The sequence below is a fragment of the Pocillopora verrucosa genome, chromosome 6 (genome assembly GCF_036669915.1).
Source record: "Pocillopora verrucosa isolate sample1 chromosome 6, ASM3666991v2, whole genome shotgun sequence".
Classification (NCBI taxonomy): domain Eukaryota; kingdom Metazoa; phylum Cnidaria; class Anthozoa; order Scleractinia; family Pocilloporidae; genus Pocillopora; species Pocillopora verrucosa.
In genome coordinates, this window is record NC_089317.1 from 13474611 (window position 1) to 13493435 (window position 18825).

At 37.5% G+C, this 18825-nt stretch overlaps 1 protein-coding gene across 1 annotated transcript in view; it reads left to right on the forward strand.

Moving 5' to 3' along the window:
* The window catches only part of LOC131779838 (uncharacterized), a 32433-nt gene extending 17400 nt beyond the window's left edge, over positions 1-15033 (forward strand). The window contains 18 exon segments of the mRNA XM_066168471.1: positions 690-938; positions 5267-5533; positions 6498-6788; positions 8765-8847; positions 9040-9095; positions 9429-9607; positions 9764-9874; positions 9995-10013; positions 10147-10177; positions 10864-11167; positions 11334-11444; positions 11874-12064; positions 12759-12881; positions 13093-13163; positions 13344-13384; positions 13561-13657; positions 13743-13842; positions 14245-15033. Coding sequence (XP_066024568.1) covers positions 690-938; positions 5267-5533; positions 6498-6788; positions 8765-8847; positions 9040-9095; positions 9429-9607; positions 9764-9874; positions 9995-10013; positions 10147-10177; positions 10864-11167; positions 11334-11444; positions 11874-12064; positions 12759-12881; positions 13093-13163; positions 13344-13384; positions 13561-13657; positions 13743-13842; positions 14245-14310 — 2390 coding nt within the window. The 3' untranslated portion in view covers positions 14311-15033.
* Positions 15034-18825: the final 3792 nt, after the last annotated feature.

Sequence of the window (18825 nt, forward strand, 5' to 3'; positions counted from 1 at the left end):
TACAGGTTTTTCCTGGGAGTAATGGGAATGAGTGCAGAGTGTGAGGTGGGTTAGGGGAAGGAAAAAAAAAGTCCAACTGAAGAGTTGACTCCCTCAGCTTTCCACACAATGCTCCTCCCCAAGGTACTTTGGAAAAGGGGTGGTGAAGGATGCCTGTCTCAGAAAATTTAGCCAGGGCCTAATAGTAAATGAGTGCCTAATATAATAGCTAAAGTTGTGCCTGATAATAATGAACTGGTACTTAATAATGATGAACAGATGCCTAATAATGATGGGCTTGTGCCTAATAACAAAATGGCAGGTGCTTAATAATAAAAACCAATAACTTATTATGATGAACTTGTGTCTAATAATAACGAACCAAGCCTAATTATGGTTCACAAGTGCATCATAGAAACAAAACAATGATTTGGCAGGAATGGCACCCCATGGTGCTTGCTGGGCTGAAGCAATTATCCTGTGTCCACTAAAAACTGTAAACTTATGCTTTTCATCAGAATATTTGCTTTTCATCGGAATATTTTAAAACTTGTGCAAATTATGATTAGCTGATAAAGTGAAAGTTTGTTTCCTTTTTTTTTTTTTTTTTTTTTCAATATTTTTTTAGTGTATGAAGTGGATGATATTGAACCAAATCGCACTCTAATGTTATGGTCTGAAAACTCTTTTGTCCCTCTCCTTTTTTCCAGTTCCTGTCCAGTTCACAGAAGTGCCACAGAATATAACAGTTAACACTTCAGCTCCTCTGTTTTTGAGCTGTGATGCCTCTGGTTTTCCTGAACCTAAGATAAGATGGGAAAAATCTGGGATTAAGTTGTCAGACACCAAACAGCTGAACATCCCCAGTAGTAAAAGGAAAGATGCAGGAGAATATGTTTGCATCGCAAGAAATGGAGTGACACAGGAAAAGACAGTAAGAGCTTATGTCACTGTGCAATGTAAGTCTTTTTTTCAATATGTCATAAAAAGCTGCCACAGCTGTTGAATAAATGATACAGTCAGACTTATATTAAGCAGCACTATATTAAGCGGTCACCCTGTATTTAGTGGTCAGTTGCCAGAGTCCCAAATTTTTTTCTACTTAATTGTTGTAATTTTCACCTCATTATAGTGGTCACCTCTAATAAGTGGTCGTGGTCACCTTTGACTGAGTGACAACAGCCTGTTTGTGTTGTCTTCCACCTGTAATGAATGGTCATATAAAGCGGAGCGACTCGATTAAAACTAAGGATGATTTTTTTGTGTAAATTCAATCCATGTTTAAAACAGGTTTCATTATTGTACAAAATAATCAACTGTCCAACTATGGCGAGATTTTTAAACTCGATCTGTGCATTATTTGTACTCTCTTAGGTGCAGTTGGATAATAATTATATGTTAATCATAGGCTGGGAGGTCAGTATTGGGAAAAACTGTGCCCAAAGTCTTTAGTACTGCCAAAGGCAGTACATGAGACAGACACAAGACACACAATTCAGACCAACCTAGACTGGTTATGAACATTTTTTATTTTTCCTTGAAGTTAACAAAATACTTGCCTAAAGAACATGAATTGATTTAGGGCTGTAATTATGGCAAGATCCTCCATAAAATGAACAAACCTTTAGCGAGTAAATTGTAGTTAAAATGGAGGTAATGCAAATTAAAGAGAAAGGCTTCACCAAAACATTGTTATTTGCCTTATGATGTAGGTGATTTATAAAGCTTCCAAACAAACTTGGAAACATTATTTTTACAAGTATCCGTCACTATGTGACACCTGTTAATTAGAGAGCACTTGAAAAAAAGGTGCATGTACACTTTCGAAAAAAAGTTCATTAACTGTCACAACAATTTTTTCTTCAAAAAAAGTCAATGTACTTAGGTAAAGTATTATTCACTTCCATCAACAACTAATGTACAAAGATTTACCTCTGTTCGGTCAGTAAATGACAACAAAAGTAGGTGCAAGTAAATTCAAATGTATGTTTTGAAGTTGTGAGACTTTGCGCGTTTGTTTGCTGCAATGGGCGTGTGTAAATCTGGTCTTTCTTCCACCCAGAAACTAAATTCATCTGAGACAGTTTTACTAGAGACAACAAGAGTCAATACGACCTTTTCTCAGTGAGTTTCTTTGGTTTCTGCTCTGCAATTTACAGTACAAATGTCCAAAAACGGACTTGGAAAGACTTATTGAAAGCGTATTTGTAGCAGAGCTGAAAACTTTACTCACCCATTCACAACGAACAAGAGAGAATTCACATAATACATAGATTTAGCCAAGCCTAAAAGCAGAGCGTCAGTAAGTTTATTTTCTGGCCCTTCACTTTACAAAAAGTCCTCTGCAGTCGTTGTCAAAGAGGTTATTGAAGGGGACCAGCTGGGGTGGGGTATGGGGGAAAATTGGGGTCTGAATTGAGAGATAATGTTTTCACAACTTAACAAAGTGACCAGCATATGTGCTAGTCAGTGGTATTTTCAGGCAGATGAAGACCTCTGTTGATATTCCTGATATTTTGAACAAATTTTCGAGGATAGGGAAACTTTTCTTCTTCAGATGTAGTGTATGATGTTAGTATCAGTTGAAATGATATTCTATTGAAATGAATTAAAATATTGGTTTGCGAAAACGAGCCAAAATTAAAGAAACGACTTCGAGTTAAGATATCAGCGTTCAATGGTAGGGTATTCACCTGAGAACAGTGAGTCGGGGAAACAGTACTCCGGAAGTGTATGGGCTTCTCTTATATCTTCTCTTGGTGTCGCTTGGTATGACTGTTCGCTCTGCCAATTTTTCTCCTATGTGTCAACCTTCTCTCGAGAGCATTAACAATTAAACTAAATGATTTCTTCCGGTAGACATAGCTTAGTGTTGTTACTTGTAAGTACATTGATTAGAATTGCAAAATACCGATAATTAGTGGTGTCTGTAACTACAAGTTAATCAGTATGATTTTCCGCTCAAAACGCGGGTTGCAAAGTCTTTGCTTGCGCGGCGTGATGTCTACTAGCCCACATGAAGCCCTCGTGTAATTCCTCGTGTGGTGCACCGAAGATCGGCGTACGATTATGCTCACTTCATCACTTTTTACTTGAATAAAGGGGGTAACTTTCTAATGAAACTGGTGTTGCTTCGGTGGGAGAGTATAACAGGGTAATTTTGTATTATCGACTAAGGTGATAATGTAAATTGGCCACCGTAAAGAGTTAAAGAGCTGACGTTTCGAACGTTAGCCCTTCGTCAGAGCAAAAATGGCAACGAAGGTGCGGATGACTCTGCGACTCACGTGGGTGTTACCGTGCTCGTGGGTAGAGATAGGAAAATACGGACCGCGCTAAGAACCCATCAGATTGCAGGATTCGTCACCGTGCCCTCTGAAAAAAAAATACATCTTATTCTAGGAGCGAAATAATTTTTCCAAGCCCTGAATAGGCGAGGAAAAAATACAAGTAATAAGCAAGATTTCCGCTTGTGTTATGTGTTAAACCTTCGAATAAGAGATATATTATTCCACTCTTATTTTCAGTTTTTAGTATTTTAACTTTTAGTGTGCGAATTACATCCTACGGCTTTATCTGTGCATCATATCCATTGCATAAGATATGCGCGAAAGATGGAAACAACCAGAACTAAAGCATTCAAATGTCCTTTGTGTTCTTTTGTGCTTAAAAGTTCGCTTCTTTAAAAGTCAAATGTAAAAAACGAAAAAAAAACAATGTTTGGATCGTTCAGTGCTGCCAATATGTTGCGACGTATTTTTGCCTTGTTCTGAAATGTAATACATATATGTTATTTGCCGGCTGGGAGGTCCGTATGGTGAAAAACTGTGACCGAGGTCTTGAAAATACTGCCCGAGGCCGTAGGCCGAGGGCAGCATTTTCAAGACCGAGGTCACAGTTTTTCACCATACGGACCGACCCTTAGCCGGTAAATAACATAATTATTGTTTTTTAAACTTGACGAAATTCTTTCCAAAAGAACCCGAATGATTTAGGGCAGTAAATACGGCAAGATCTTCCATAAACTGAACAATTTTTGAGTGAGTAAATGGTAGTTAAAATAGCGGTGATGCAAATTAAAGAGAGATGCCTCAGCGAAACATTTTCATTTCCGTAACGATAAAGATGATTTAAAAGGCTTCCAAACAAACTTTGAAACATTATTTTTACAAGTATCTGCCACAATCTGACACCTGTCAATTAGAGAGCGCGTAAGAAAAAAAAAGCGCAAGAAGATTTGAAAAACAACGGAACTAGTTTGGCAAGGACTGTCACGACAATGTTTTCTTCAAAACAATCAATGATATAACGGAAAGTATTATTCACTCTCATCGACGATTCATTCATGTACGAAGATTTACCTCTGTTCATTAAGTAAACGGCGAGGAAAGTAATTGTGAGTAAATTCAAATTTTTATTTTGAAGTTGTGAGAGTTTGCTCGTTTGTTTGCTGCAACGGCGTGTGTAAATCTGGTCTTTCCTCCACAAAAACTGAATTCGAACGGCACACTCCAACGAGACACAAGGGGATTTAATGCGGCCTTTTCTCAATAAATTCCTTCAGTTTCTGTTGTGCAATTTATGGTCCAAATGTCCAAATTGAACGGACTTTGAAAGACTCACCAAGAGCGTATATTTATTGTCGAACTGAAATTAAAACTTCGCTCGCTCTTTTACTACGAACAAATTGTTTGAGAAAATTCAGACATTAAATGAATGAAAGTTCCATTGTTCAGTTTACCTGTAACCAAATACCTCACGTTTTAACTTTCTAAGTACTTTTTGTGAATGATTAAAATCAATTGCAGACGGTTTTTAGGCCGCTTGTCAACCGACGTAATGACACCATTGCCTATACAAATTCATTCTGAAACCAATATTTTTTTGTCAACTAAATTGATTTGAGAGAGAGAAAGAGAGGATTCATAAGTCGGCTTGAGGTAGTGACCGATGTGTTTGCTTAAAAATACTGCCCAGCGGGCAAAACGAGGTATATTTATGAAAAATGGCAACGAAAGTTGAGATGTACACGGCGACTCGCGAAAGCGTTACCGTGGCCCGTGGGCAGAGATAGGAAAATACTGACCGGGTAAAGAACCAATCAGATTGCAGGATTCGTTACCGTGCCCTCTAAAAAAACAATAATGTGGCATATTTTGCCTTTCTCGTTACTTTATTTGGTAAAATGACACAGTAGTGGAATGATAAAGCTCATTAATGTTCTGATTCATATGAAGTATCACCAATTCGTTATTCAATTGCTAATTGCATTTGTATTCATTCTTAGACCCGTCCACAATTCAAAATGTCACCACGTCATCTAAGAAGTCTTGGATTGGCCAGAAAGTGACTTTGAAGTGTCTTTCTGATGGTGTTCCTACACCAACACTCTCTTGGTACAAACCTAAAGGAAGTGGAATAAACAATGTCACAGCCAGAGAAAACGAAGTACAAGTGCCACTCAGGGGTGATCAAGATTTCGGTGATTACAAGTGCATTGCTGCCAATGGACTTCCTCCATCTGATGAAAAATCAATAAAGATAAATCAGATAAGTAAGTAAAAAGGATCAGTGTATTGTGATAAGAAGAAGTTCTATATAAGGTCAGCATTTTCTTTTGCCATTGCTCATTATCACTGTTTCAGTTCCAGTAGAAGTAAAAAACCAAATTTTCTTACAAAGTATTGGACAGAGTAACTTATTCACTTTGTACATCTCATTTGATAGTTTAACATTTGATGTGTGCAGATATTTTGCAAGGCTTATAGGTGTGTGGAAAAAAATAAGCTTATGTTAAACCATCGAGTAAGGGATTTATCATTCTACTATTCTTTCATTTACTAACAATTTGGCCGCCTAGATCTCGACATACATCTTGCGGCCTTATCTGGGCGCTCGGTTCGCATTTTTCTCCTCTTTAGCTGCGTTTGACCTACACATATTTTTCGCGTTCGTTACCCAATGAGGTATAACGGCGTAATAGTGGAATTATGCCAGATATAGTTAGCCTTATCTTTTAGTGGGAAATACATCCAAATTTATAAAAAAAAAAAAAAAAAAGGTTTAAAGTAAACTGTCGACACCTTGCCCTTTGGTAGCATTAAACACGTCACAAAGAGCGTTGAACTTCAGGCAGATTGATGACATCTTCCCATGCGGGTATCTATAGGGAACTTCCTCAACCATGGAGTATAAATTTTTTCACTTTTTACGAGTCTCTTGGCTGAATGTATCCGGTAGCTACATTTATATTCATTAATTGCATTTTAACGCACTCAGCGAATGAACTATGGGGATTTACCTGCACGAGTTCACGGACTATTGCACCACGATAATGACGTCGAGGAGGTTGTTTCGTCACAACCCAGTATCACGTGGTAAAATCATCTAATCAGAAAATCGGAATTCGAACAGTGTATGAAAGTTGAATAATAAACTGTGAGAAGACGGGGACTTGCATTCATCCTTAGTGTTGTGACAAAACTCAAAATAATCTCTTTTCTTATGACACTATGTAGAGAAACCAGGGAAAGCATCCATCAAATCAGAATCAGTCATTCAAGCAACTTCTATAACAATACAATGGACTGCACCAGCTGATGATGGAGGAAGTCCGATTACAGGATTCCAAATGATCTTACAAAAGGATGGAACTGAGATAAAAGAGGTTAATATCACCGATCCTGGGACGACAAGTTATTCGTTTCCTGGTTTGGAGAAAGATACTAACTACACAGTGAAACTCTTTTCCAGAAATTTTGTATTCGAGGGGGATCCTACTGTATGGAACATTAAGACCAAGTTTGAAGGTGAGGAATCAAAAGTGATATCGTGACTGAGCACTTTGCACCAATAATTTTTTCGCCAACATAGATATGTTGTGAGTAACCCAGTTTTAACAACGTTATCTGCTTGCTGCATTATAAGATTTTCGATTTTCAGCGTTTGTCCCCTCCTTAGTGGCCAGTTTCCTTTCCCTTTGTGATAATTGTTTTAGAGGTACCTACGTTTGAAGAAGCATAATAATAAACAATGAAAAAACAATGATCGTAGGTGAGAACAATAGACAACCTACGCGGTTATGTTCCGTAAATGTTACCTGATTTATCAAGTATTGTTTGCCTTGTCGTTTGTTTTTTATTTTCTGATGTTCACGTTTCAAAATCTGCTATATGAATCAGCAACAACAACAGCCGCTAGATAGTGACCTTTAGGTTAGTTGGATACATTTTTCCTTAACCCTTACAGGCCATATTCAGAACGCCCAATAACCAACTATCCCTTTAGGCAGTGAGACCATTTCCACACATCGTTTGACCAAAGAATTGAAGTTTGAAGAAATGGGCCTTTCATGAATGTCGCTCTTTGTATTCCCTTCCCACGTTGGTCTTCTCTAGATATTCGCCATTCTACTTTACCCTTTTCTTGTTCTCTATCGTATTCCTCTCGCTCTGTGTTCTGCCTATTCTTCGTCCTATCAAACCCCATTTCGCGTTTTTCTCGACTCGCTCCACGCCTTTTAAGTTCTTTCACTCTTTGGTCTCTCTATCTCTCTCTCTCTCTCTCTCTCTCTCTCTCTCTCTCTCTCTCTCTCTCTCTCTCTCTCTCTCTCTCTCTCTCTCTCTCTCTCTCTCTCTCTCTCTCTCTCTCTCTCTCTCTCTCTCTCTCTCTCTCTCTCTCTGTCTGTCTGTCTGTCTCTCTGAATCTTCACGAACGGCAGCGATTACACTCCCAGCTGATGGCTGTGTGAAAGATATTGAATTCAGAAATTGCATTCCTAGACGGGACTTATTTAAAATGACAGGGAATCGACCCTTGACATGCAAATGTATTACAAAGAGATAGAGTCATCCACCAGGTGTAAATAGGGGGCTGGAATTTGAGGTCGCTACGTTGATCACTGTATCAGTGCTACTTTTTCCACCAGAGAGGAACTCAGTCATTTTTTAATTGCGGTCAGTTATTTTCATTGAGCTCTAAAATACATCTAGGAAATTTCTGACACCTCTTTGGCTTCTCTAGAAGTCAAAGTTAACAGATAACAGTCTATGCATCAGTGGGTGTGCTACAGACCCACGATGTCTCATAGTTTTGTCATCTTCAAATCTATCACATCTCAAGAATACCATTCCTTGTTCTCAATGTCTTAGGCTTCATAGCCTATATATTGACAGTTCTGATTTTCCAAGATGTCAGCGGTAATACGCCAGTTCTTCTCCTACCTTTGTCATTCAAGGGAGTCTTAAACAACTGATCGAAAGTCGGCATTCTACAAACGTCATAGAAGGAAAAAAATGATCGTATTCCATTTTACCGGCAAGACCTGTCCTTCTAACAAATTTAAATTACTTCAAAATAATCCAAAAACTGGTATATTATTTTCGCATAAAACATAGACAACTATTTGGTCAGAAATACTTTCTAAATAAATGATCAACCCGAGGCTTTCACCTTGCGTGCATGACACAAAACTCTTCCTTTCATAAATAATGTTGAGACTGCCTCCACCAATGTCATCTATGTCATAACTTGCGGTTATTTCAAAAAGTTATACTTCGGCGAAAAAGGAAGACGACTTGGGGAACGATTCTGAGAACACCATCGTGACGCAGAACACAAGAAAAAAAATATCTCTCAAATTGGCCTCCCATTCGTACATTTTAGGCCAGTGTTCTTTGTAAGTAAAGGCTGTTTTTTACACAGGAGTTCAAATGATAATTCTTGTGCAAACAAACAAACAAACGTTTATTTTCAGTCGTATTTTGTTTTTCCCCAATTCAAACAGTAAGCTCAGAAGTTTACCTGACAGCGACAATACAGGAGAACTGTAGCAGACGTTCAGAAGTTGCTGCGAAATTTCCAGAAATGGTGAGATAATCTACTTGATCCTTATACTGGAGTTTATGGAATACTGCCATGAGATTTATCATGAAAAGTGAATCTTCATCAATCTGTTCTTGAATGAAATCGTAATATTTCTGTCAAAAAAGATATTTTTAACGATCTTCAATATGTGACAAGCATTTGAATATACGTTTTTTTCTTGATATGTCCTTTTAGGCTTGTCAAATTGCCTTTAGGTTTGGCTGCTCATCCGCCAACACTGTGAACACCAGGTAAGTTACAGGTTATTGTTTCACACTGAAACAACAAACGCAAATTTGTGTTTTGGAAGGGGGGAGGAGCTTTTTCTCAGTGTGTTGTATTTTAGCGGTAAAACTGGTTTTTCTTCTCTAGCAAATCTTATTTAATGCAAGATAATTTACATTTAATATACAGTAATATATTGGCACAGAATGATACGAATTAATTCTATTTACCTTAATTTATTACATTGGTTAAATCTCAATACATTTTAACACTTAAACGTCACCAAAGTACAAATATGTGTGATAATACTCTTTGCTCTCTCCCTCCCCCCCCCCACCCCCCACCCCCCCCTTATCCAGGTGTGGCAGTGTTGTTCTTGACTTCATGATGAGGTTCAATCAAAGTGTAGTCGTCAGCAATGTTTTGATTCTCCTGTCGGATGCTGCAAGGCAAGACAAATTTGGAGGTTTTAAAGTCAATCCAGACTCAATTAAACAAGTTTTAATACCCACGGATGGCTCGGAAAGCACAACAAAAGGTAAATTTTACAAAGAAATCGTTAAATGGTTACACGTATTCTTCCGAAGATGGACTGTTTATAATTGTATTCCGTATCTGTTTAATTAAACAACTTATTCTGTGACTGATACATTTCCATGTTTTTGTTTTTTTCGATGTTGTTGTTTTATTTAAGGTCCTGAAGAATGCAACTGCCCATCTAACAACGTCTTGTTAGCCATAATTGGGGTTCTTGCCTTCACAATCCTTCTTCTAATTATTTACATAATCTGGCTACATAAGAAAGGTAGGTAAAAGAACCATAATCTGTGGTAGAAGGTTTGGCTGTAAGATTTATTATAAAGCAAAAGCAAATTTTAACCCACATCCACATCACTGGTCTTTTTTTCCTTTCATCCTTTTTCAGGCGCTGTAGGGAAACAGAGGTAAGAATTTGCTGCCAGTAGGATTGTGTCGACGTAACGTACCAGATATGGTTTCATCTTAACAAAAAATTCCAATCAAAACTGATGAAATTCTAAGCGTTTTATAATTATTTCTATGCTTTCTCAATTGTAGGACTTATGAAGATGAAAGAGGTGTTTGCGACGTAAGTTAAAACTAAGACATTGAGGTCATGTTTGTGTGGCCAGATATTATGTAATCTCACTTTACCTCTACTTTCTATAAGAAAATAAACGCTTGCAGCAAATAAAAAGGAAAAAATATGTAGTTCTACATAAAAAAGCATATTGCATCAGTGGCAGATACAATGAAATAGAGGAGGAAGTTAGGCTTGATAAGGTCTTTGTCCTGGGATCATGTCCTAAGCTGCTCCATGGATTTTCTTTCGGTTGTCCTTCACTTCAATGATCGCGAACTGTTCTGCACCCGGTTGATATTTGCTTTCTAAACAATTGATTTCGCGCATTTTTGGCCGTCTTATTTTCTTTATGCTTTGTTTTCTAAAGCTGGGTTTAGGAGCTGAGTGCAGCAGGATTTTGTTCCTGCGTTTATTTGTCAAAAATTGCACCACCAATCGACAATCTTCATGTTGCAGTTTGTGGCGTCGGCGAATATGCTATGAGCCTCGATCACTCCACTGAACATCATAGTTTCAAAAGCAGAGAACAAAATGTTAGTGATAGCAAAGTGTTAGTAATGAAAAATGTTAGTAATAATAAGAACAAGAGATTATAAACTATTTTTCATCTCTTGTCATGGAAGAATATAAACGTTTGTCTGAGAAAAATGGGTGAACTGATTTTTATAACCAACGGTGTGTTGGTTTAATAGAATGAAACAGGATTAGAAGATATCGAACCAAGTCAGCCCGATTCAAGAAAACTCACCCAGCCTCCTGCTGAATACATGGATCTCATAGAAGTCAACAAAGATAATAGAAAAGCACAAAGTACCGCTCCAGGTGCTGATTACGCGCCTCTTCATCTGTCAACACGCTGCTGGGAAGTTCCAAGACATCACGTGACCATAGAAAAAATAATTGGTAAAGGCGCTTTTGGTCAGGTTGCCAAGGGAACAGCAGTAGGACTTCCAGGGAGTCCTGAGACGACCACAGTGGCTATTAAGATGCTTAAAAGTGAGCTCATGTACTGTAAATTGAATGACAGTCTTGGCCTACAGACATTCAAGAATTGTTACCGGGTTAACGTAATTTTTTAGCTATTTGCCTTTTCATAACTTATGTTGGTATTTCGATATGCTTCCCGTTAACCAAATTTTACTCCTTGTTTTTAATGCTCCAGCAAACGCTACTGAATCGGACAAGAGAGATTTGATGAAAGAACTTGACACAATGAAGCAGCTGAAACCACATCCTTACGTCATTAAACTTCTGGGATGTGTTACTGAATCTGGTATGCTTTGGTTATGCGGGTTTAATTTTGTTGTACACATTTTCACCTGATTTACACTGTAACGCTTTCTTTTCGTCGATAATTTGCTTCAATGGAAGAGTTACTGCTTCACAATTGAGCACAACAAACAACCATCGCATAAGGTAATTTTATCTTGTTTTAGCCAACACAGACGTTCCTGGATTTAGTGACAGACTTAGACCGAATATTTGCCACTGGGCAGATCATTCTGTTGTATAGGCAGAAACGCTTTTTATGAGGGAATAATTGGTCTGTCCCTTCTTATGAGATCGTTACATAGGTTTTCTTGTTTTCGTGCGATTTCTTCAAGTGTTGACCACGACTGGGGTATATATTTATTTATTTTAATTATTGCTAATTTTTTTTAAGAGAGAGTAATATATCAACTAAATTGTTTAATTTCTTCAGAACAGCTGTTGGTTTTGATTGAATATGTGCCTTTTGGGGATCTGCTGGGTTACCTGAGAAAGAGCCGTGGATTAAAAGACACTTACTACAAAGACCCGGATATCAAACCACAAACAAATCTGACGTCGCAGCAGCTGATGAGGTTTTCTTTGCAAATTGCTGATGGAATGAGTTACTTGTCCGCAAAATCTGTAAGTTAATTAAAAACACAAAAGACAAACAATTCTAAAACCTTCTCGTAAGGTCTATCGTCATGTTAAGCGCTGTCTTTCATAGAATATAATGTCTTCACAAGATCACGCCCGGGAGTTACAAACGTATTCCAACCGTCTTGATGAGGCTATTTCTTTAGGGCCAGGAACCCTCACAATTTTGACGTCATCATATAAGTTTTATTTCAAGGTGAGAATGGCGATATTTGTGCATCTTTGCAAGTGCACCCCATCGAAATAAAATATCTGGATTTTTCTCGTGCAGGCAAAGGCAGAGACGTGAATGCTTAGGATCTTTTAAGATATTCAGCCTAAACCAAGTGTACAACAAACATCCATTTTAGTGACAAGGAAGAAAAGGAATAAAAACTTCAAATTAAAAAATTCATCTTTTGTCGCTAAACTGCTCCATTACAGAATCCTATTTCGATTAAAATCTTAAGATAAGCGTTCTTTGAAATAACCACGTATTGCAGACATAAAGTAGTTTGCTTCTCTTTGGAATATGGAGGAGTTATTGTAGTAGTTTTAATTTTCTGCCATCTGGAAGAAAGAGAAATACGCACACCATATTATGTTGTAGATATTTCTATTTTCCTACCCGAACCATTTCATTTCAGTTCTTTTTCTTCTGCAATCGCAAATTTTTGCTGTTGCATCAATTCCTTTCAAGATTATTCACCGAGACCTTGCGGCCCGTAATGTGTTGGTTGGACAAAAGGAAATGTGTAAAGTGACAGACTTCGGAATGGCCAGAGATGTGCAGCAGGAAAATATTTATGAACGAAAGACTAAGGTACTCAAGAAAAAAGGGATTGGGGGCGATCTTTCACAATCATTGTTGTTGTAATGCTGATATATTCCTGATTTCGATCATGAATTCCTTGGGACCCTAATGAAAACATTATCCATGCGTATACGAGTACAACTTTAAATATCACTGTTTTTGACTAGTCGCTACCTATAATTCTCGAGCTGTTTCACAAAGTGATATTTAAAATCTTTAGGGCCGTCTTCCCGTGAAGTGGACAGCTTATGAGGCCTTATTGTATGGTAAATATACCACCAAAAGTGACGTGTAAGTATACCTGATTATAACCCGTAGCAGTTTATCAACAAGTTTTATCAATTTTAGTCTGGAATTGAATTCTATGCTTTGTCAAAGAATACATATATTTTATTCGTCGTATATACTGTTTATATACAGTTTATGTCAATAGTCACTTAATTTATGTTCGTTTGATTTGTCTTTCTGCAGATGGAGTTATGGAGTTTTGTTGTACGAGATTTTCACCATAGGTAACATCGAATGGAAGTTTATGAGGCTCTTAATTAAACAATGTATCGTGTTCAGTTAGACAAACGTAATAAGCTTCCTCATGCAACCTCGAACTCCATCAATTGACACAGGTATGTTTTAGTGAAGGTCTTTTTTTTGTCACGTTTATATTTCGATGATCTTGTGGTTCTTCCAGGCGGTTCACCTTACCCACGAATGGATGGAAGAAAAATTGCAAACTTACTCCAGGATGGATACAGGATGCCTAAGCCACAACATGTCGATGAAAAATTGTAAGTTTTCTTTGTTACCTCGTTCTCTCTCGTTGTACAAGGAAATGCTCTTCAAATCTCAAACAGATCACTTGAACAATGCCAGGTATCAAATCATGATGAGATGCTGGAAGAATGACCCAGATGCAAGACCAACTTTTACTGAATTGAAAAATCAGCTTAAGGACATGGAAACCCTACACAAGGTGAGAACTTTGATCAATGTGAAAGTTTCTTTTCACAAGGACCGACTAGCTTAGGCTTAGCTAATTAGGGTTAAACTTAATAGCATTGAGCCTAAATAGCGTAGTATTATGTACTCATCTTTGTAATTTTTACGAAGTTTGGATTGCATCTTTTTGTTATGTCACTGAAGCGAGTACTCCATGAAAAACAGCAAAGAAGTGAACTAGAATGTCTCAATGACAATTTACACTTTATGGTTATTTAAAAGATCATAGGATGATTGCAAAACTGCATTGAGTAGCAGATGACGACGCCATAAAATACTTCCTCCTTGAATTTGTTTTGGTGCGAAAACCTGACCACTTGTGAGGATAACCACTTAAACCTTTTTTAATGATGCTGATTAATATTTTTCTCTGTAGAAGCTGATCAACATGACAATGTACGACAAGCAGTTGTATGCAAACGTTGAGGATTTAATAGTGTAGTTATATACACGTCCACGGTGTATGACTGGCTACCATTTTGAACACTTCGCCCAGACAAGTTTCAGGGATTAATAATCTTTTCCTTACACGCTTACTTGGTAGAAATAGCCATGTTGTGTTAATCAGTTAGGCTTGAACGTTGTAATACAATTGACTTTATATTCTTAAACGCTGAAGCGAATTTATAAGTTTACCAATAAAATATACTCTCATTTTCTCTTTAACATATTAAGTACTTACATGTATGCCTCGACACAGGCGTTTGAGTTCAGTTTATTTTGTGGCTCATTCTAAAAGGCAGGACAGCGCGAAAAAGAAATCCAATGATGAGTTGATGATGAGATCTCGCTCTGAATGCCATAGTTGTGTAAATTGCTAAAAAATATTTTTGCCGCAAAACCCGCTTGTTTGTAGGAAAGCTAATCGTGCGCATAAATTCTTTTCCCCAAGACCGCCTTTACATGCGATACCAACTCGAAATACTTTTACACTGAAAGTATTAATAAAATTAACGGTATTTTAATCAAAATTATACGTGGCACATTACATCTGCAGGAAAGTTTGTTGTTTGGCCTAATCGCCTGATAGTTTTCGCGTACTAGATACTATTACTCAACGAAACTGGTCTTAAGTACGTGTTCAAGTCTTTTTTCTTGGATACGTTGCTAATATAATGGCTTTAATTTTTTTTAAATATATATTTATATAATAAAAGTGTCAGAAAGTTCAAAATTGACTCTGTCTGCATGATGATGCCTTATACAAGTTTACATCTTTCACTCCACGACATTGATCTATTACATCTTGACCCATCTCTCTAGATCTATCCTTTGAAGGAAGGACAAAACCAAAGTAACAGCTTCCGGAAGTGCAAAAAATCGCTTGTACGTGTTTCAGGAGACTTGCATCCAGGAGACCATGTTCTCCTGTCACTCTCAGTTGAGGTTAAGAGTCGATCAATTTTACATAATTATAAACTAGGTTACTTTTTGCTCAAAACCCTTCTTTCTTCAGCTGCACTAAGTAATTGCACTAGAAACAGTACTTAATATGAAAACAACGCTCTTTCAGTCTGGAGCAGAGGATACCTGAGGAATAGTCTTAACATTCAAATGAAGGAGATTTTTGCTTCTGTTTGGAAATATTTCCTGACGTTATTTTGTTTCTGGGAGTAAAATGGTACTCCAGCATACAGAGGAGAGGGGGTGAAATGGAGGGGGGGGAGGGGGTTCGTCTTAGCTTTGCAAAATGAATTCACCGAAATTTTTTATATAACTTTTTTGCAGGTTTTTTGCTGAGAGGGAATGAGTTTTATCCTAACATTCCTTCAAATGTCGAACTTTGTCAAATACAAGGTCTGATAGGACTAAAAGAAACAACAAAACAGAACACAAATTAAATCACTTCTGGTTCGCTTTTACATCAGGCGATCAACTGGGAAGCCTTTGTTTTACGATAGTGTCTTGAACTAAACGGTACACACCGAAGATGCGTAGACCCCATTTCACGTAACAAAAAAGTATCTTCCCATTCATTCTGATATGCTGCTTTTGGTATAACACACGGCTGAAGTTAAAAATAATATTTGAATACGTCTTTCTTAATCAAATGTAAAGAGAAGTATGAAGGTTACGGTGGCGGAAAATGAAGAAAAAACAAAGCAAAAAACAAAAAAACTATGACAATGATTTTATCTATTCACTTTGCCTCTACGTCTCACTCAGTGAGTCAACAATATTGAACACAAAAACTTTTGTGAACTGCTAATATAAATATTTTCAGCTTTAAAAGTGAATAGCACCTGAAAGTCTTCTGAGGTTTAATTTTATTCTTTAACGCCGCTGGTCACGCACACGTCGAGGAGTCCACAATCTTCTTGAACACTGCTATCTATCTATATATGAAAAAGCGGGGGAGGTTTGGGTCGGGTCGCGTATTGCTTCGCTGTAACTATCACCAGCTCATTTATTTCGTTCAATTTTACTAATTGAACACCAACAACAGGCTGATGACTCCAAGTCTCTGCAATTTTTTAATTTAGTGGTCTTGGTTAAAAAATGGACGTAAGCCGTAATTGAAGAACCATTGTCTTTCGTACAATTACTGAATATTATGTACACTATATTTAACAACTGTTCCATGAGCGCGCACTTTATATGGGTTGGGATACCAGTCTCGTATCCAACAAGAGCCAATGGAATTGTTGAGTTTTTTAATTTTTTTCACTTTTTGATAATGCTTAACTCTCAATTTTTCTTCAAATTAAAGCCACGAGAAGTCAAAGTCACATCCGGTCGTCAAAACGGCAAAACTTGAATCACATAAGCAACGTTTAAGTTACGTTCGAAGCTGAATTAAAATTCAACGCCGGCAATTTACACAGCCGGACACGATGAAAAGTAATCTCCGATCCAAGACACGTTAAAGGGTACGACATACAATACTTACGAGACAAGCGTTTAGGTGTGTTTGAGTTCCAGACTACTAACAAGCGAAAAATATAATTTTGTGCACAGTTTTTTAAGTGTTTTGTTTCACTTGAACGGAGCAAAGCTTGTAGTCGAGGATAGCTTTCGTTTCAATATCCTGAGCTTAATTTCTCACTCCGAGTGTACGAGTTAACAGTTACAACCCTACTGAGACAAACATTCGATTAAATCAATAAAACGTCATGCTTATCCTAAAGTCTTGTTCGGACGGAGCTAGTGCGAACTCCTTAAGTAAAACTTAAAAGATAAATACCATTCAATAACGTTATATTGTACTTTTTGACTTTTACCTTTTGTTACCGATATAACGTTGACTAGCATTTGCTTTAGTTCATTTCTAATGAACAGAAAGAAGTGATTGCTTCCATCCAAATGTGGATTCAGCTGAGCGACAATTGGATAAATCATTCTCCATAGAAGGTTGTGTATGAGATGATGACCAGAGTTGAGGGAACCAAACAGAAGACTAGAAATGCTATATTATGATTTTGAAATTTAATAAAAAATAGCTAGTTAGTAAGCGCGTACCATTTTATCCAGTTGGGAATCGAAACTACCACCCTCCGTTCAGTACTTCGAATACTCCAACGCTGAGGTACAGAAGACTTGTGGCAAGGTAGCTCGCTTAACTATGTGCATGGAGATAAACTTTATGATTATTGATATGTGATTCTTACGAGCGATGATGATCTAAATTAATGTCGAAAATTCTAAGCGAGGTGATTTTAAAGAAGGATGTTATTCAGTGAATGGCGCAGGCAAACTCGGGAAAAATAAAGAAAAAAAACCTGAGTGCTTCTTATAGGACTCGAATCTACGACCTTCCAATTTGTACTAGAGGACGCTCTACCACTAATCTACAAGAGACTCGTGGCAAGTTAAGCCGCATAAATAGGCCCATGATGACAAACTCCTTGCATATTGCTAAGATAGAAATGTTTCGCTTTTCCCTTTTTACCTCATGATATAACTTAAGTCAATTTTCCATATACTTAGTTAGCGATGACTGATTTCCCTTACCTCCCCCTGAAACCCATGCTCTGAATAACTGACCCTATCAGGAAACCTAAGTAGCCAAAGAAGGGAAGAGAAGACTGTATCAGCGCTACCTTCTCTACCAGAGATGAGCTGACTCAATTAACAACCACCTGGGAAATTTCCAACATTTCTTTGGCTTTTCTACACATCAAAATTTCAATTGAAGGCAACGGTCTCTGCACAAGTGTTTGTTTACCTCTAACATTCAGATTCACATACTTACTTGTTGCATTAATCTTTGCATCCATTACAAGTCAAGTATTCCATTTCTTTTCGCAGTTTCTCAGACTTTGTCGTTTATTTAGTGACGACTCTGATTTTTCCCTCAAATCAGAGGCAACGTGCCAGTTTTTTTTTTATTTCTAGAGAAGTCAAAGAGGTGTCGGAAATTTCCCTGAACTATTTTAGGGATGGATGAAAGGAACTGACAGTACTTGAAAATAACTGAGTTCCTCTCAGGTGGAAAAAGTAGCGCTGATACAGTGATCAATGAAGCGACCTCAGAGTCCAAATTCCAAAAAAAAAAAAAAAAAAAAAAAAAAAAAGGCCACCTTCAGTTGTTTATTTGAAAAAGAACTCAATTAAACAAGAGAAAAAGTTCACTTCAAGCACTTGAAGAAATATTTGTTTATTTGTACAGAGATAGAGTGGATATTACATTAGCTGAACATGCTGGTGAGCAATTCGTTGCAAGTGATCATGGAGGCTGTTAAATGACTGTCCTCTTTGACTGCTGTGAATCCGACGAAAAGGTTGGGATTGTTGCGCTGAATTTTTTGCTGCTTTGAAGCCGGTAACAAAACACTGCCACATTTTCTCAGCTGGCAAGATGAAGGGTAAGAATTGAAGTGTACTGAAGCCTCCTAGGGTTTCTGCGCCCAAAATAAGTCAAATGTGGTAACCCTTCAAACCAGCTTCAGATAGCAAAGTATAATGGTTGTGGCCCTATCAATGTGGTTTGTACTCTAATCATATTCTCCAGCGTATT